Raw genomic sequence first — 20,131 nt, forward strand, 5'->3', positions numbered from 1 at the left:
AATTTCCCTGATTTGATTATCAGACCAATCTTAAGCAAGACTTCCCCATCTGCCTGTGAGCAAGCTGATAAAACATAAAATTCACACATTTAAAAAGAAGAACAAAAGATTGGATAACTTTATGAAGGTAAAAATGCTGAATAAAACAAATTCAAATCATGGAAAATTAAAGCAGCTGAATTAAAAAACAGAAGGAAAAACGAGACGCTGAATGAAAGCTTGATTTCTCTGTTTGTTTATGCATTTTTGTATAAATCAGGTATCGAGTATTTTCAACGAAATAAGAACCAGCGGAAATGGTAATAAAAATAAAAATGGTTATAAAAGGTACTTATTACCGTTAATCATAGCTGTTCTTCGCTTTTTCTTTTATTCAGTCTATTAAAAATTTCAAGTTAACAAGCCCGTAAACCGAATCTGAATCGTTAAAAATTATCGTGTAGACAGACCAAGAACTTATATGGGATTATTATTTTTTTAGGGGGGGGGGGTGAAGAAAAACTTAAAAAAACCATCGAAAATGTGTTGATATTAATTTTTGTTACGTTTTCACGAGTCAGACAAACATTTAAGGGGGGTGGGTCAAACCCCCTTTCTGGATACAACCTTGAGACGGAAACTATTCTCACAGATAGGTCAGTCTGTATACCATTCAGACAAATCAAATAATTCGTAGGGTTTTCAGATAGCCCATATCATAGTGTTTAAAAATCACATAGTGAGAAATAATTTACCAAAATCATTTGCATTTTATATGTCTAGATGGGTCTTTCTGTTTAACTAAGTTCGATAAGGTTAGGTAAGTCAGTGAACTTCCATTGAATATAATTGAAAGAATCCTAATGGGAAATTATTCAAAGGACTACGTATAGATGATAAAAGAACAAAAGAATAAATGTATACCATTTACAATAAAGGAAAGTTTTATAACTGAGATAACACACGTATCTTTATTAGTTATCTTCACCAAAATGTAATGATCTTTGCATAAAATAAAAGATTCATTGAATGGGAACCTATTCTAATTTAACCAAACACAATAGAAAAAGGGCGTTCAATCTATAAAAACCTTTGTTCAGGCCACAAACAATTAATTTGATCAATTTCTTTTTTTATTGAAATTTTAACATTTTATTTCATTATTATTTTTTTAATGGTCTTGTCAGCTTTTACGGGTTGAAATACCGTTCTACCAGGTTGTCTGAACTTACCTTAAAAATTCAATAATAATAAATCACAAGTCTACCTCATATCGATGTGACAACAACCATAGGGTGTATCTTAATTTTTCCGAAAGTCATTTATTTGATTTGGTTCGATTTGAATTGTGATTGTTTGCTGGTTGGTGAGTGTGACCCCGCAGTATGGTATATAGTTGCAGTCCCCTTAGCGTTATTTTTTTTTTGCTTTTCTTTCTTTCTTTCTTATAATAGTGAATTTAAATTATGTTTTATGTATGACTTTTCACCTGATTCACCTCATGGTAACCGTTTGGTTTTCGGTGAATATTGATTTTTGTATGTAAATTGTTGTCGTTTATAAATAAATATATCATATCATAATGCCTCCCAAAGAATATTTGATGATTACTTAATCCACTATTCACATTCATAGATGAGGATTCACTTCGTGTAGAAAAGACCACGATTTGATTAGAACAAAAATATTCAAGCTCTAGTTCGAAAAATTTTATGCATTACATACCAAGGTAAACCAACCATATTCAGCAAAATTACGTATTGTCCATGGATTTTTATTATTGAATTCCACGAAAAATCTTAATTTGTCTCTTTTCAAATTATGAAAAATGTAAAGGACACCCTTCAGGCTAGGGCATGAAGTTTGCCATATCCAATATAATAGAAGGTTTTCACTTGTAAAAAGTCTTATTTTTTTCTTTTTATTTTCTTGTCCAATTTTATTTTTCTCCAAGCAACTCCAAACTTCAATATAGTCTTTCTACACACGGCGTACAAATAATAGTACAAAAAAATAAATAAAAAAAAATCCCAGTATGCAACCTCTAAAGTGAACCCCTTTACTTCAGATTTCTCACACTAATAGAATAAAAAAAGTTATTCAGAACTCAGAAATAAAAAACTGAACCTTGCTAAACTTCACAATTTTACAATTCTCTCAGATATCCTGTGCACTGCACCATTTTGGAGGATTTTCACACTAGCAAACAAAGTATATTCGAAATTCTTAAATATTTAATCACTAGCCCAAATAGACGCAAAACTCAGCATTAATCCATAAATATGAAATTCTACAGAAATAAAATAGCCGACTGAAAAACAGATCCGTCAAAATTTATTTCAAACATACCCTTAAATCAGTTAAAATCCGTGACACCCCTTTCTTAGATCAAATTTAAAAAAAACAACACATTTTATCAGCTAAAAGTAAGGAGCGATATTAAAAATAAAAAAGAACATTAATTATTACATATTCAACGGGAGTCGCCCCCTCAACACCTTGCTCTTTACGTTAACGTTTTTCGGCATTAAAAAAAAATATACTTACTGTTCTGTTTGAGCGACCCTTGTGTTTTCTACCCCCTCTTACAGCGATGCCAGAAATAGTTTCTATGTGACTAGTTTTAGTGTTTCTATCTTTTATGTCAGGTGTTTCTATGTTTAAGTTTCTATTTTTCATCTTTGAACCCGTAATACTTATTACTAGTTTTGATTATTGTTGTGACTTTTCCTCTATTGTAATCCGTCTTTTTGTACTGTTTGTATTATTTTACGGAAATATTGAATACACACCTAGTTAATTTTACATGAAAGCTACTTGATGAGAACATCTGAGGTGACAGGGGTCTTGCGACCCACCCCCTCTTACAGCGATGTTTATCATCTTTCTATTTGAATTTATGTTTAGAGTTTCAACGTACAGTGTTTAAACCCGTAATAATTATTACTTGTTTTGATTACAGTTCTGATTTTCCTCTATTGTAGAAGCCCCCTCTGAAGTTTATACGATTACCTCTTCCATATGAAGTGATTCTGGCAAAAAATAAAACATTGTAACTATATGGTTCCTGAGCATAGGCAACGCTATAGCGTTGTCTCTGACTTTAAAATAAATTGGTAGATACTCGACCCAGGATATAGTGCAAACTACAAGCATTCATTTTCAATTATTCAATCATTTGACAATTGGAGTTATTCAATAGTTACTTCTTTTCAGATACTGAAAAGTAAGTAAATTAAAACTGCATATTAATGTACTTGAAAACAAGACAAACGGTTGTCTGAAGTAGTTTCTATGTAAATATGTTTAGTGTTTCTATTTTTATTTATGTTTATTTATTTTTATTTATTTATTTTAATATTTTAAACTCGTTATATGTATTACCTGTTTTAATTACCGATCTGTTTTTCCTCTCTTTTGTACTCCGTCTGTTTAGTATTTGATAGGTTAGAAATGAAAAAAATATATTGAATACACACCTGGTCAATTTTAAAGTGAGAGCTACTTGGCGAGGACATCTGAGGTGACGGTGGTCTTGCGATGCCATCTTCCGGAGGATCTCCCATCAAAGTCCTAAAAAATCATGGTGTACATGAAACATATGATAAAACTACGAAGAGTAGAAGGGAAAAAAAATGAGGGTAAGTTTTAGCCGGTGAAGAATCAAAAAGTTAGAGCAGATATTTCAACAAGGTGCTAAGCCCATTTCACAAAAAAAAACGAGGATAATTTTCAGACAGTGAAAAAACAACAGCCAAAGCAGGTATATATCACGTCGCAGTTAAGAGCCTCCCATTCACGTATATTCATAACAGAGGCTGTTCAAAATCGAACCTGGATCACGTGATCTCTTCCAGTTCCAGCTTAATATCATCGATTGTCAGGTGGACAAAGAGAAGATTGATGACAAACACCTTATTCTTAGCTGTAATTTGTCCTGTGAGCTATCTGGCAAAACACTTTCGGCTCAGCCGAAGTGGCATATGAAGTTGAACTGGGATCGTGCTAATGTCCCACTATACCTTGCTATGCTAACTGCTTTACTGTCGACCATAAAAGTGCCATATCACCTGCTGCAAACTTCAGTTTCCTTGCCTTCAAGTAGAGCTGACCTAAATTGCTATTATTATCAAATTGTCCATTGCCTTAAATCAGCTTCCAAAGCAGCAGTGCCTGTGGATAAAGTTTGGATTGGTACAAGAAAGGCTAATTGGAACGTTGATCCTGAAGTAAAACGTTCTAAGTAAAAAGCCAAATTTTGGCTACGTATGTGGATATCATGTGATCGACCATCGTCCGGAGCTGTTTTCTCTGTGAAACAAAAGTGTAAACTTCAATATAAGGCCAGTTTGAAGAGAGCACGCTTGAATGCATGGCCAGGCCCCACCGATAAGGCCTCCTGGAACAAGGTTATTAATAGTGAGATATGTTCCCCATCTACCCTATCTTGTCTCCAGCTAGCTAATTTTGTTGATCATTATAAGCGTGTGTTCAGTGTATTTAATAGTTTTCTTCTGTCTTTTTGTTATAAGTTGCTTAAACCGCTTTTACCATACCGTCTTCTGCAGGCTCATGTCCAGCCTGTAGCAATATCTGAAATTCGCCGGGCTTTAAGAAAAATTAAGCGTTCAAATAGCCTTGATGGTGACGGACTTTCTTACCGATTTTTTGCTTATGATTGTCCTGCTCTACTTAACCATCTACAAATATTTTTCCAGTCTTGCTCTTCAAAAGCGAGGCAAGGACCCCACGTCATGTGTAAATTATTGTCCCATTACAGTATCATGTTTTTTAAGTAAGTTGCTTGAACATTTGTTACTACCAGAAATTGTGTCAAATTGTGATTTTATGCCTTTTCAATTTTGTTTTCGGAAACGTTTCGGTTGCTCCCATGCACATCATGTTTTAAGCCGGCTCATGAAAGATGCCGTAAAAACTAAAATGTCTTTATACTGTCTTACTGTTGATATTTCTGGAGCTTTCGACAATATTGTGCACTCTCAGGCTCTATTTTCCCTTGCGTCTTCAGGTGTTAATCCTTCCGTACTAAGTTTATTGTCTTCTTGGTATTCAAAGTCTAAAATTCAAGTTACATGGAATGGCCAAATATCTGACCCGTTAAAAATTAATAAGGGAGTTCGGCAAGGTGCCGTATTGTCTCGTAATATATTTAAATGCGTGCTTGCATAGTGCCTGCGTCCCCTTAGAGGTTCTGTTTTTTACGGTATTATTGGTTTGTCTTCTATTGCATATGCAGATGACGTTCCTCTTGCTGCCCAGACTCGCCGTGGATTACTTTCTAATTTTACTATTTTAATCAATGAACTATCTAAGATTGGACTGTCAGTTAATGCGTCTAAATGCGAGTTTATTTGTTTTAATAGCCCTTATGCGGTCGCTCCATTCGTTGCTGGGACTGCAATTCTGCCATGTTCTTCTTTAGTTAGTTGGCTTGGTCTGTGTTTCGGCCCAACACTTTCCACTAACTGTTCATCCCTAGTGAATCAAGCCGTGAGTAGCCTATGCGTCGCTTACGGAAAAATATCCCCAAACAAAAGCCGTTACAACCTATATAAATATAAGTTAATAAATAAATATAGTTACTAATAACTATAAGTTAATGCAATATATCTTAATAAAACATGTCTTACATAAATTATCTTGTTTTTGTTGATTTCAAAACGAAATTGAAAATTTTCAATTGTTCATTTTCTTTTTACATTAGTTTTCTCTTCTTTTTTCAAAAATGCAGCTGCGGGTCAAAATTTAATTACATGTTAATTTAATAAGCATATTTATTGAATTTGTTTTAAAAGCATAATTCAAACCCGGATGATGCTAAGCTACAATGGATAAATCCAATGTACTATTTTAATTATTGGATGATAATATTTATATATATTTATATATATATATATATATATATATATATATATATATATATATATATCTATATATATATATATATATATATATATATATATATATATATATATATATATATATATATATATATATATATATATATATATATACATATATATATATATATATATATATATATATATATACATATATATATATATATATATATATATATATATATATATATATATATATATATATATATATATATATATATATATATATATATATATACCTATTGTTAACAACCCACTAATAACAAAAATGTAAACAGCGGAGTACAAACACAGAAAACGAAAGAAAAGCAATAATTAGAAAAAAAAAAAAAAAAAAAAAAAAAAAAAAAAAAAAAAAATGTAATGCCAGTCGTACTTTTTCGATTCAAATGTAATTGTAAATATACTGGAAGGTTAGTGTCTTTGCTTTATTCCTCAAGTGTTTACACTGGGTTCAAATTAGGAAATCACTATTTTCTACGAACAACATGTTTCCTTGTTTTTCTTTTCTTCATCATGTTTAAAAGGTTAAAAAGGTTAACCTTTAGAGTTAATCGTTCTTTCCTTTATTGACAGGGAAAGCCAATGGCGTCAATTGAAGGGGGAGGCATATTCCCTTTGGATTACCTCCAGATTAAAAAAAAACCTTTTTAGGGTACTTTCATAGAAAAATGCCTTCTTTTGGAATTCCCCCTCCCCATTTTGAAAAGTATATTTTGCCCCCTCCCGAAAACTTCAAAAATTGACGTCAATGGGCACAGCTCTGTTTCTTAATAATTTTTTTGGCATAACTTTCTTGCTAAATACAAAAACGAATCCCCATTCCTCAATGACCCTATCTTATCTGATTTCTGGAAAGTTCACCTTAAATGTGGCATTATGCAAAACATTTCAAATATAGCAGATTTAAGGCAAGGTTGAATAAAACCCAAAAAAGTCCCCCCCCCCCCTCCAAAAAAAGACAAGATAAAACTGTCAGTCAGAAGTGCATACAACTAGCAAGCAATAATTTGCGATTCTAGTTACAACAACTTTCTGGCAAATCTGAGAACAATAAACATTTGAGACAATTGTGATTGGTTCATCCTGGATTTAAAAGAAAATCAAACATTTTTAAACCAAAGCTCCATTCACAACCAGCTGCAAAACATCTCAACCAATACACAAATTCAACCATTTACTATATATTTATAGTTCTTAGTTCTTATACTACTCAATACTATTCAATTCTTATATTTTGAAACAGGATAATCCAAATTTCAAAATTTAAAAAATTGACGTCACTGGGCACGTCATAACTATTTAGCATAACTTTCATGCTAAATACAAAAAAAAATCCTCATTTCTCACTGAACCTATCTTATCTGATTTGCAAAGGTTTTCCTATTTCACTACTTTCAAAGTTTACAGATTTCTGGAACGTTCACCTTAAATGTGGCAATATGCAAAACCTTTCAAATATAGCAGATTTAAGGCAAGGTTGAATATAACCCAAAAAACAAAAGTCCCCCCCCCCCAAAGAAACAACAAAAAACTGTCAGTCAGAAGTGTATAGAACTAGCAAGCAATAATTTGCGATTCTAGTTACAACAACTTTTTGGCAAATCTAAGAATAATAAACATTTGAGAAAATTGTGATTGATTCATTCTGGCTTTAAAAGAAAATAAAACATTTTTAAACCACAGCTCCATTCATAACCAGCTGCAACACATCTCAACCAATACACAAATTCAACCATTTACTATATTACTATAGCACTATACCATTACTATATTCCCATTTACTATATTACATATATTTATAGTAAATATATTTATAGTTCTTATACTATTCAATTCTTATATTTTGAAACAGGACAATCCAAAAAGACTTGGGCAGTGCCTTCAAAAGTCACTGAACTTTTTAATCATATTTTTGATCACATATTTTTTATCTTCACATTTATTTTAATCATATTTTTGTGATCATTTTTGATCACAAGCATAACTGGCTACAATTTTCCATTATTTTTTAAATTACATTTCTGGAGCAGTGCTTGGTTTGTTTGATGGCTCATATTTTTATTTAGTTTTATTTTTACCCAAATGACTTAAATTTTACAAACTGAATTGTCATTAAATTTGTAACATTCAATAATTGAAAAATTAACATATTTAACAACCATTCGCTGTGCATAGGGACTATATTGGTATGTATATGTATAGGGATATATATGGTTATGGTTATGTGCTGTGCATAGGGACTATATGGCATAGGGACTATAGGAACTATATGGTATATGATCGACCAACTAGATTTTGGTTAAAAAATACAATTAAATTAATCTTATTGAATACATATGTGAATACCACCAAATTCTCGGATTGAGAAACCAAAAAGTTTTCCAGAGAGACATAGAGTACTGTATATTTAAAAAGGTTCTTTTTAAAGCCAAATATCAAGATCCAGGTCCATCTCCCAACCCAAAACTTCTGCAGCATTTCTATAGTTTCTAATAAATTGATACGTTTAATTTGCTTAACTTTCTAGAAGAATATGCCCCCCCCCCAAACCCTCAATTCTAATTAAGTTTTAGTGAACACTATTGATTCAAGAAACAATAGGTTTCCTTTTGTTTGTTTATATTGGAGGGGGGGAGGGGAGCAGACTATGAGAAAATCCAATAGTAATTCTTTACTTTTAAAAAAAATTGAAGAGCAGGAATTAATTCACAACAAATTTTGCTAGGTTTGTTTCGCCGAAACTACTGATTTTTTTTTGTCAAAAATTCTTAAAGGTTTAAAAAATTTTCTTTTTATTTATCGAAGGTCAAGCATATTTTCCAAAGTTGTATCTAAGAACTTGGGAGTTAAAATCCCTAAAAATATCACAAATACACCTCACAGCAATATCAGTACATTAGGACGGGGGCAGACTTGTCCCTTAAACCAAGAGAAAAACCCCTCAGATAAAAGTTGGCCTAAAATTATCGATTTATGTCACGTTTGCCCATACACGCCAATGCTCACAGCTACTGACACAAAAATCCCTTAATCAGGCAAATATTCCAATTCAGCTCTACCTGTCTGAATCGGTTAGACTGCTATCTTCACTGGCTGAATGTTCACCAGTTTCAAATCGCCTGTCACTACTCACGTCTTGATCGACATCAATCAAATCATAATCTTCTGCGTTCAAGGGGGAAGCTGGCTGTGGGGACATTGAGCCCAGAGAAATATTGCCTACCTCTTCATCAGAGGTTAATTCTCCCTCTCGGGGTTGCCATCGTGTCAGAGGTGGGCCCTCTGTAACAAGATAGTCCTGAAATAAAATGTCATAGTTTTTATTCGAACAAAGCATTCTGGAAAATCGGAGAAATTGACATAATTCATGGGCTTTGCATAACTAAACAATATAGTAAAAAAAAGGGTTAGACTTTAACCTCAAGGTGTAGGTGTTGCAGAAACACTACAAAAGCAGTGTTCTCCTTCCGTTCTTTCCCTCCGTTTGTTTTTATTGTCTGAATTCCCTACAGATGAATCTAGATAACTATTTAAATTCGTATTTACTTAAATTCAGCTTATATTCACCTAAATTAAATATATGTTATTCACCTAAATTCAACTTTTATTACGTTATATTAACTAAAACTATATTCATACTAATTTAAATATTTGGTTTTAACTTAACTTTAACTTATATGAACTTGAATTAAATTTAGTTTATACAAAGTTAAAATTGCAAGACTAAAATAGAAGTTTTTAGAAGTATTTAAGACCAGCCAAAAACATTTTATAATTACAAAGCTTTTTACAATTTATAAAAACAATTAATAACAAGAACCATACACAGAAAAAAAATTGAACTGTATTCTTTGATTATTTTATACTACTATACTTATATTATTTTATTCTATCATATTACTTATGCAATATTATGCTATAAAATAATATATAAATTCTGTGCATGAGATTGTAACCTTTTTATTACTGAATGTACATATTCAGTATACATTTTGTCATCTATACGAAATGGGATTTACATCGTTATCTACCTTTCAATTTTCTTCTCTTTCTTCTTGAAAAGGCTCGATTTACTTCCCGCTATCCGCGGTCATTCATGACAGAATGCCTTCTGAATGATCTTTGTCAGTTAGATAGTAAAATAGCAGTGACAATTTTCCGCCTTAGAACTGGCCATGCAAGGACAAGGAATCCATTATTCAAGTCGAGGCATGTAGGTTCCCTGGTGTGAGTGATGTGGTGCTCAAGAGAACATGAGGCACATAGTGATGCTCTGTCAGAAGTATAATACCCACGACAGACTTTAAGGTCCCTTTGTATTAAATATTTCGGTGCTTTTACCCTTCACTGAGCGCTACGATTTGCCCAACAAGCCCAGATGGGCTACACAGGTGTCTGTTAGCTTTTTAGGCCGTTTTATAAAGAATTTTAATTTTGAATAGCATTTTATGTTTTATGTTCAAACGTTTTGTGTTTTGATTTGAACAAGAAAGAAAGAATTTGTTGTACTGCCTTTTATTTGTGTTAAAATTTTAGATTTAAAATGCCAAGCATTTATTCGTTGTATTGTACCCTCAGCCAAAAGTTTGAGTATTTACATGTTAAAAGTGTGAAGAAAAAGGAAAATGATTGGATAAGAAGAAGCTACAGTACCGTCAAAAGTTTTACAGTACCCGCGAGAGCTAGAAAAATTTTCTTCCCTGAATCTTCACTAAGTTATAAGCAGGTTGTGATATTTTGATTGGATATACGTAACGTATATAAAGAGTAGATAGCCAAGAAGTACTAACAACAACAGATTGACATCCTTCTACTGTTTAGAACCTTTCAAAAATTTTGTTTTTCAATACATCATTTTATTTAGTGTTTATGACTAGTTCCATAGCAGATCCGCAAAATACCATCACAAGACTTCTTTGAGACAATTTATGCCTGGTATTGATTCGCAAACGACAGTTGGCCATTCTTTTTTGTTTTAATGTGGTTTTTTTTCAAATTGTATTTTATTTTCATCACTCCCTCCCTACCTCCCTCTCCCTGCATTCCAAGGCAAGGAAACTTGGGAGGAAAATATGATTGTTATTATGACCTCTGAATAGGCTACTCAACAAACCGGAATTCTCCAGGTTAACTAAAATGCTTTTAAATTACCAACTACTTTATATTTTTATGAAAAGTCAATTTGAAACGGTCCATTTCACTTTCCGTTTTTAAAGAACGCAATTTATTCAACTAATTAAGCTCAATAGATATTGCATCTATTTGATTTTATTTACTATGAATCCCAGGTCAACCAAAATAGGCAATCTCAAAAATCTTATATTAGCACGATAGAGTACCAATAAGCCTTAGAAAGCATTAGCATTTTCTAAAAATATTATTTGTTAACAGTATCTACCATATACGTTCAACATAATATAAAAAAAAACAGACATGCCTACCTGTGGGCTTGCACATGGAAGAACACCGCTATTATAATCTAAATTTGAAGCAGATGCAGAGGCATGATACTTGGAAAGACTTGGAATTGAATCACGATCAAGGATTTCTGGAAAATACAATTGAATAAGAAAAAACTAAAAAACTTCGATCTTTTCCATTCGAATCAAAATTGGATCTTTCCTATCTCGTGGCTGATATTAGGAGCCTTACAATGGCCTACTACTGAACATTCTTGACACTTTCCCTTCGTGCTTTGTAAAGATTCTAAGCAACTTCAAAATATTTCTGAAGCCCCCCCCCCCTGAAAAGAGAATACGAACCAAAACTCTTAGTTGATGAAAAAGGCCAACTTGATGCTTCTGCTGCTAGTAACATGTTACCCATTGATAGATCCTATCATTATCTTTCTGGTATCAACATTCAAAAGAAGGCAAGAAAAAGACAAGCCTACTTCAGCAACAATATCATTCCCCGTATCTTATCTACGTGCCGAAACTTTTATCTATGTAAAAATAATGTCGTAACAGACGATGAAACCGCAAGTAAAATAAAAAAGGGCATTGATAAACTATACCACCAAGGAATAAAAAGATTTTCTTTTTTAGTTTTTTACCTTTTTTCAATTTTTTTTTATTTTTTTAGCTTTTGCAGCTAATCCAATTTGTCTTGAATCCTCTTTTCGATGTTAGTAAACAATGATCAGATCTCGTTCTTAATAAAGTCCTTTGCAAATACGACCAGGTAGATGATTAAGCATCACACTGAAGACTGTCTTCTAGTGACGTTTAACAATTTTGATCATGGAAATTATATCCAGGGAGACGACCGATTTATTGTTACAATTAACCTATATATTCCAAAAAAACTTGGAGCCATTTTCTAGAAAAAATAAGTAAATATATACACTATTACTGTCTCTTTAAATAGATAGTATTTATAAAAGATATTTAGTAGTTAAAATCCCGTTTGTAATAATTTATGTTCATTTTTTTTCTGTAAAGTTACTTTCTCTTAAGTTTCTCTCCTTTGTTATCCAAAAACAATCCAATTGCAATTATAATTTCAGCAACAAATACTTACAAAAGAAACTATGTTTACTATCCATGGACATAATTGAAGAGTGGAGCTTTAAGCCAACAGATAATGATTATTCCAATAAACATAACCTTTTAAAATAATGATACAGATTACCCTTGTGCCAGTGTAGTGGAAGTAACAAGGCCTACCAATTGGGGGTTCTCAGGTTCAATCCCGCATGGTGCAAGGGAAACATATTGACGTGCTTGCCAAATAATTTTTTTATTAATTTCAATGTATAATACTATTGTAATGAAAACCTCAAAGATTGATCGGCCTTTGTTTAAAAGGGTCTTCACTAATATAAACAAACAATTGTGGCTGGTGACGCTGTTTTAATATTTGAGTTTTCCATTAAATTTGCTGTCACTATATAAGAGAATAATCATTATATCAGAAAATAACGCTCTAGCGTTTCCTACACTATAAGGCTATAAGGCTTCAATGTCTGATTATTTTTTTTCTTAGAGCCACTTCATATGGAAGGGGAGGTCGTATTTTTTTTACTACTGTTCTTATGTCTATTGTACTTTTTGGACAAAAGTCAGAGGCATGATACTTGGAAAGACTTGGAATTGAATCACGATCAAGGATTTCTGGAAAATACAATTGAATAAGAAAAAACTAAAAAACTTCGATCTTTTCCATTCGAATCAAAATTGGATCTTTCCGATCTCGTGGCTAATATTAGGAGCCTTACAATGGCCTACTACTGAACATTCTTGACACTTTCCCATCGTGCTTTGTAAGGATTCCAAGCAACTTCAAAACATTTCTGAAGCCCCCCCCCCCTGAAAACAGGAAATATACTCTCTTATAAGATCAAAAAACCTCTTTTCATTGCAATACACTGTCCACCGCAATCTGAAGCATTATCTTGGATTTAGCCACATCTAAATTAGTATCTCTGCCGATACGACTAGATATGCCATTTTATCTGGCTCTCTGTGAATGCACCCGGCATTTGATTTATAAAATGTTGAAATATCAACATTTTGCCGTCTTTTGACGACAGAAATAAGAACCATTTTTTTCTATTGTTGAAGCACAAATTATTAATCCATGTTACATTTAGGTTACATTTTTTTTTTTAATAATATTGATTTTTCTGCCCAAGAATCAGTGAGGAGAATTGGAATCAATTGATCAACTGAATAAAAACTGACATTCGGTTAATTCAATATTAAAGTTTAATAAAATATTAAATTTGAAAATATCGCCAAAACATGCGTTCAATGAGCCACTAAGTTGACATTAAAAGTCACAAAACAAACATTAAAGATATGATGTCAACCTAATGTCAACTTTCTGTCGAATTTGGAAAGCTCAAACGCGACTCTATTCCTCCTTATCCAGTCATGTTACATCATAAGCAAACCCAGAAAAAAAGCAAATAAAAGAAATTTAACAAATGAGTGGCTTGAATGGTACATATGAATGAACCTATGACTGTACTTGTGATGTACGAAATTTTTCAGTTTCTCCGAATTCTTCCCAAAGAAAATTTGATCCTCTGAAAATTAACATAAACAAAAACTGTATTTGGCAAAATCGTACTTACAAAGATTCGTATTTCGTGTTAACGCTCGTGCATTTATGAATGTAAACTTTTGAAAAAATTTCGGATAACCCAATTTCTTTTCAGGGAAATTTGGAGAAGCCTTAGGAAACTCGGGGATAGTGAAGGTAACCCCCTTCAGTTTCATCAGACAATAGTGCAACTATATTTATAGACAAAGAGAAAAAACTGCTAGTATATCAATATCCTCCCAAATAAGTTACAAGATGCAGACAATAAATTTGATAGACGATAATCTAAAATCAAAATATTTCCATGGTCCGACAGATATACAACAAGCTCTATGCGATTCTATAGAAATTCGTATCATTTAGGAGAAAAATACTATATGATAATTTAAAAGAAAAAATGGGTTTATTTGGAAATTATTTCAAATAGTAAAATTTAGAATACCATATAACTTAGATTATTTTAGTATTTAGAACATCAAAATTCACAATAATTAGAATAGTATTCAGAATAGATTTAAAATATTAAGAAATTATTTACTTGAATAGGATCGAAACAAACGCAGTTTAAAGAGCTAATTTCTTAATCCTAAAGTATCTTTACATTAAGGCATGAAAGGAATTTTTAATTTGTTGAAAATTTCTTATTCAGGGCACTTGTGTAGGCGCATAGAAGTCCAAATCTTGGAGGAAGACGAGTCAAAAATCGTATACTTTCTATCCATGACTTATGAGTTATTTCAAAGGATTCCGTCGGATCCAACACGGCAGAGGAAAGGGATTCTTACCCCTTTGGAGAATTTTTTTTAATGAGATTTCTAAAAATACATAAGAATTTAGTTAGTTTAAATTATGAAAAACTGTGTAAAAAAAACATTGAGAAGCATTTATTTACGCCAATCTTTCAGTTACAAACACACACTGACACACACAAAAAATGCGACATAAATAAATCAAACTTATGGCAACCAAAGCTTCTAAACGCAGAGGAAGAGGATTCTTACCCCTTGAGAGAAAACATTTTAATGAAATTTCAAAAAATGCATACGAATTTAATTGGTTTACATTATGGAAAACTGTGCAAAATAACATTGAGAAGCATTCATTTACACCAATCTTTCATTCACAAACACACACACACACAAACACAAAAACAAAACAAAATGCGACATAAATAAATCAAAATTTGGCAATCAAAGCTTCCAAACACAGAGGAGGGGATTCTTACCCCTTTAGATAAAACATTTTAATGAGATTTCTAGCTTGATCTAGTAAAAAAGAAGACAATAAAGTCATTTTAAGACACAACAAGTTTCTAAAAACCCCTTTCTTTATCATGAAATTTATATAGACCTATGTGCATTATACTGTCGAGAAAAAACGAAAGGCCATCTCACTGTTTCCCAAAGTATAGGTCACAATCCGACCCAGGGCGCAGATAAAATTTGTCCGGTCACCAATAAATTGTAACATATACACAAAAAAGAAAAAAAAATGCTGGAAATTTTGGAAAGTTGTGTCAATTGTGCAAACTCCATAAAAACCTTGTCCCTCAAATAGCAGACTTTTTATCAGATTATGTGCCCACCATCGAAAAGGGATGTTTTTATTCCATTTACTGATGGATTCTACGATTCCAGATGATTAGTAAAAGCTGCAAATTTGGGCAACATAATTACTATATGTGAAAATTTGCAAAACTTTGGTTTAAATATTTCAATGTAGGAAAAAGCCAATTCAATTACAAAAATAACTCAGTGAAAACACCGAATCCAAAGGAAGTTTTACATCTTTTGGAAAATTATATAAAAATATTGACTTTCATGGAAACTATAATGGAAAGATTTACATCTGGAAACATTATCATCTTCAAACAATCAATATTTAAACCGATTTTGTTCAGAATATTGTAACTAATAGGATACAAAAAATCTTCCTTTTCGACAATCAAGCACGGATAAAACAAAACGCAGAACAGAGTGCAGCACAGATAAAACAAAACGCAGAACAGAGTGCAGCACAGATAAAACAAAACGCAAAACAGAGTGCAGCACAGATAAAACAAAACGCAGAACAGAGTGCAGCACAGATAAAACAAAACGCAGAACAGAGCGCAGCACAGATAAAACAAAACGCAGAACAGAGTGCAGCACAGATAAAACAAAACGCAGAACAGAGTGCAGCACAGATAAAACAAAACGCAGAACAGAGTGCAGCACAGATAAAACAAAACGCAGAACAGAGTGCAGCACAGATAAAACAAAACGCAGAACAGAGTGCAGCTAGAACTTGTGGGAAAGAAATAAAAGGGGAAGTTCCAAACAGCGGGACGGGGAAATCTCATATCAATCATAGATAAGAATAACAATTAATGCGGTTATTCACTTTAGTTGCAAAAAAAAAAAAAAAAATCAAAATAAATACACAATACGTAAGTCGGAATAAGTGCGACGGTAGCGATTATTGTACCTGAAAAGAGATTTGAATGATAAATTGATTTATAAAATATATTCATGACTTAACTGGCGAATTAATCAGTTCCACAAAATGTACCAAATTTTCCTGGTAGCTTCACAGCCGGTTCAGTACTTTATCGTTTAAAGGGGCAGTGGTACCATTCATAAAAACTTTGGAGGGAGGATAAATATATTTCAAAATCTAGAGGGGAGGAGGAAAGGTTTTTGTTGTTTGCTATTTTTTTCCAATGAAAACACCCACAAAAAGGCACTTTCAATTTAGAATTCCAAAAAAGATATTTTAGTTTTAATCGTAGCGAACAGGAAGTTGATAATCTAATTGGAATTTACGGGAAGTCATAAATTAAAGTGTTTGAAACTGTATTTCAAACACTTTAAAAGGGTTTGAGACAATTAATTTTTGGATGTACAGTCAAAAAGGGAAAAAACCCAAGCGAAAAAAAACAGTAAAATATCTAATGCCTTTTGTCACCAGTTATACACATGAGGCTGTGTTATCAAAATACCTGCAAAATAAATATCAAAACAATTGACTGTTGAGCCTAAATTAACACCATTACCTTCTTACTTATATATCTAATAATTATGTGTCTTATAAAATCATTGTCTCATCTAATATTATAATTATGATTCATTGTCATTAGCGCTTAGGACAAAACATATATACAATTCTTAAAATACTTATTTTAACAGGTTTGTGCATAGAATAGGCAAACAAGTAGGATTTTTATAAAATAATAAACTTGTTTTGTGAAAATTGTCTTTTTGAAAATTAGATAAAGTTGGAATAACTCTCCCAGTATTTTAATAAATATTTATAGGTTATTATTATTAGTTCATAGGGGTGGTGTAGGGTGGGTGGTAGGAGATGTGTATTACGTAGTGTATTATTGCTGATGATTAGTTAAATAAATTTCATGCGCTCCCGCACAGGACATGGTTGTGCCCTTCATGGGAGAGTTGTGGATGTTTTTGGTAACTGAGTGAAAATAAAATGAATTGAATTGAAAATTGAATTTTATTAGTTGGGCTAGGACACGTTCCGCGGATGAAGGATGATATAGATTGCCCAAGACCGTCCTTGTCTAGCCACCGTCTAGGCCAAACCAAAAGCAGGTCGCCCTCGAAAGGGGTGGGATGACGCCGTAAGGAAATATTTAAGGGAAATGGGTTCTTCTTGGGAGGGTGTAAACGGAGGCTTTGAATATATTGGGATGGAAGAGCTTGTGTAGCTATGTCAGCCTCAGACGGCTTGGTGCTTCAGTCGGTTTCATAAAAGTATAAGTTCGACTTAGAACAATTTTAAAACCTTTTACCAGCCAGAGTAAAAAAAAAATATAAATAAATAAAAAAATAAAAATTGGGAAACGTTGAGCTGTCTTAAATTTTTATTATTAAATACGGTTCAATATATCGAAATTATGACAATTTGTCATAGGTAGTTATTGTTTTATGACTCCAAGGGGAACACGGGCAGAAAATGGGCCTTAGCCGAGGAAATCTGGGAGACATTTCAGACACCATGTGTTGTAAGAACAGGAACTATGACTTTAAATAACCAGGATGTCGATATGTCAATCTAAAAACCATTTCTTACCTTGAGATACATTTGGTACACTAATATACATCACATTTCGGTTATTATAGTCTTCAACTATTCGCTTTAGATTTTCAACATTTGCACCAGAAGTATCCATATACACCTTATGTGACCTCGTAAAACCCTCTTGCTTCAAAGTTTTATCACTTTTGTTAAGCATTTTATACAAATAAGTTGATGATTCCCATATAACAGCTACCGAGTCTCTATTTATTTCATTCAGTGTCTTTAATGATTCAATCAAATCATTGACAGTTGTAGTATGAGGAAAGTGGTGTGTGATCGAAGAACTCACCACAGCAGCTGAGGTATCAACAAGAAATAGCTTGACTGTACAACCTAAAAAAAGGTAATGGTAAGTTGACACATTAGAAAACGTGTCCATTAGCGATAAAACGCTGTTGTTTAGGCTATATGATCAGAACTGTTGACTGCTTTTAGAAGAAGAAAATGAATAGCACACCATTTTTCCTTTTTGATTGTAATATAAACCCTTTTCTTACGACCTCTTAGAAAGTTTAGCATCTTTTAGCGCCTATTTGCAATTTGAAACACTAAAGGTAAGTAAATATAATAATTTCGTTCAATAGCAAAATGAATCCATAGGAATAATTCAGAACATCTTGCACAAAAATATTATTAAGGAAAAAACTACAGGAATATTTAATTTAAGCCAAAAGCGGTTTGACCGTTTGTAAAAGAAAAAAAAAATTGTAGCACGCCATTTTTTCTTCTTGATTGTAATATAAACCCTTCTCTTACGACCTCTTAGAAAGTCTAACATCTATTAGTACCTATTTGCAATTTATAGAGCTAAAAGTGATGGAATTTTTTCTTCAATAGTAAGATGAACTCAAATTGGTGTCTCTGCCCCATAGGAATCATTGAGAACATCTTGGACTAAAATATCATTAAAGAAAAATTGCAAGAAGATTTCACTTAAGCCAAAAGCCATGGTCATAAGGATTATAGCCGATGATCGTAAATTCAGACATGCTGGAAAATCAGGTCTTCCAGTCTGTAAAAGTGGTTACTTGGCATGGATAAAACAAGATTGTTTGCCTATTTTTGCAAGCAAAACAGATCTGGCAGTCTCTTTTCCCTCCTTTTTCTTTCAGGCAAACAAATTAATCTTTTAAACATCTTCTTTCAGCACCTCTTTTCGGAGGGACTCGATAGTGGCCTGGCCAAAACCAAGTCTTTATCATAACGTACGATGACACAATTCTTCCATTTTCACGGCCATTTCTATAGATAACGAGATCGTTTACCAGCGTGTCTGAGCTGACCATAGAGATGTAAACTGAATAGCGGATTATTTGTTTTTCTCTGCCTTGATCGGGAAAGAGCGGGCAAACATTTTTGATTATTCAGAACGTGGCCTAACCACCTCAACCTTTCTTTCATTATAAAGATGACCATAGAGATGTAAACTGAATAGAGGATTATTTGTTTTTATCTGCCTTGATCGAGAAAGAGCTGGGAAACAATTTTGATTATTGAATCCTTGTACTTTTTTCCTTTTTTTTGCAACGAACTAACATTTATTGTATTTCCAGGGTTTCTTCAGTCTTGTCGCTCTTATTAAGTTTGTTCCATTGCGGAACGGTATCAAGTGGACTTACGAAAAGTTTAATTAAAAAAATGTAGTTGTTAGAAATTCACTATGGATCACGCATGAATAAACTGACGATCAATTTAATGAATGGACTAACACAACCAAGCAACAATGCCATTATTTTCGAAGCAGGATCGGATCTAGGAGTGAAAGAGGGAGGTCCCTCTTTTATTGGCGTATATGCGACTTTATCTTGTACAGTTCTTATCTGTTTTTATTAGAATCTATCGAGAAAGAAAAGAAGCAAAACGATGATGAAAATCAAACCAACCAAAAAAAGTACTTACTATTCTAGACTTCTAATATAAAAAAGCCCTCTCTAAAAAAATATCCTCGATTTGCCTTTCATTAAAAATTTAGCTTAAAAAGACAACACTAAATTGAATATATTACATAATAAAACGGGAACAAAATGGTAAGTCTATCAATAGACTTGAACTGCAGGAATTAGACAATTATCATAAGCAAGCATAAGGTAACATTCACA

General features: G+C 32.6%; 1 protein-coding gene across 4 annotated transcripts in view; it reads right to left on the reverse strand.

Moving 5' to 3' along the window:
• Positions 1-20,131, reverse strand: part of LOC136036070 (ubiquitin carboxyl-terminal hydrolase 47-like) — a 136,168-nt gene that overhangs the window by 22,088 nt on the left and 93,949 nt on the right. For all 4 annotated transcript variants that reach the window (XM_065718030.1, XM_065718031.1, XM_065718029.1 and 1 more), the window contains 4 exons: positions 18,024-18,365; positions 11,345-11,451; positions 8,963-9,201; positions 3,377-3,552 (listed from right to left, as the gene is read on the reverse strand). In XM_065718030.1, coding sequence (XP_065574102.1) covers positions 3,377-3,552; positions 8,963-9,201; positions 11,345-11,451; positions 18,024-18,365 — 864 coding nt within the window. The remainder of the gene's footprint in view (positions 1-3,376; positions 3,553-8,962; positions 9,202-11,344; positions 11,452-18,023; positions 18,366-20,131) is intronic.

This window comes from Artemia franciscana, chromosome 15 (genome assembly GCF_032884065.1).
Source record: "Artemia franciscana chromosome 15, ASM3288406v1, whole genome shotgun sequence".
NCBI classification, from domain to species: domain Eukaryota; kingdom Metazoa; phylum Arthropoda; class Branchiopoda; order Anostraca; family Artemiidae; genus Artemia; species Artemia franciscana.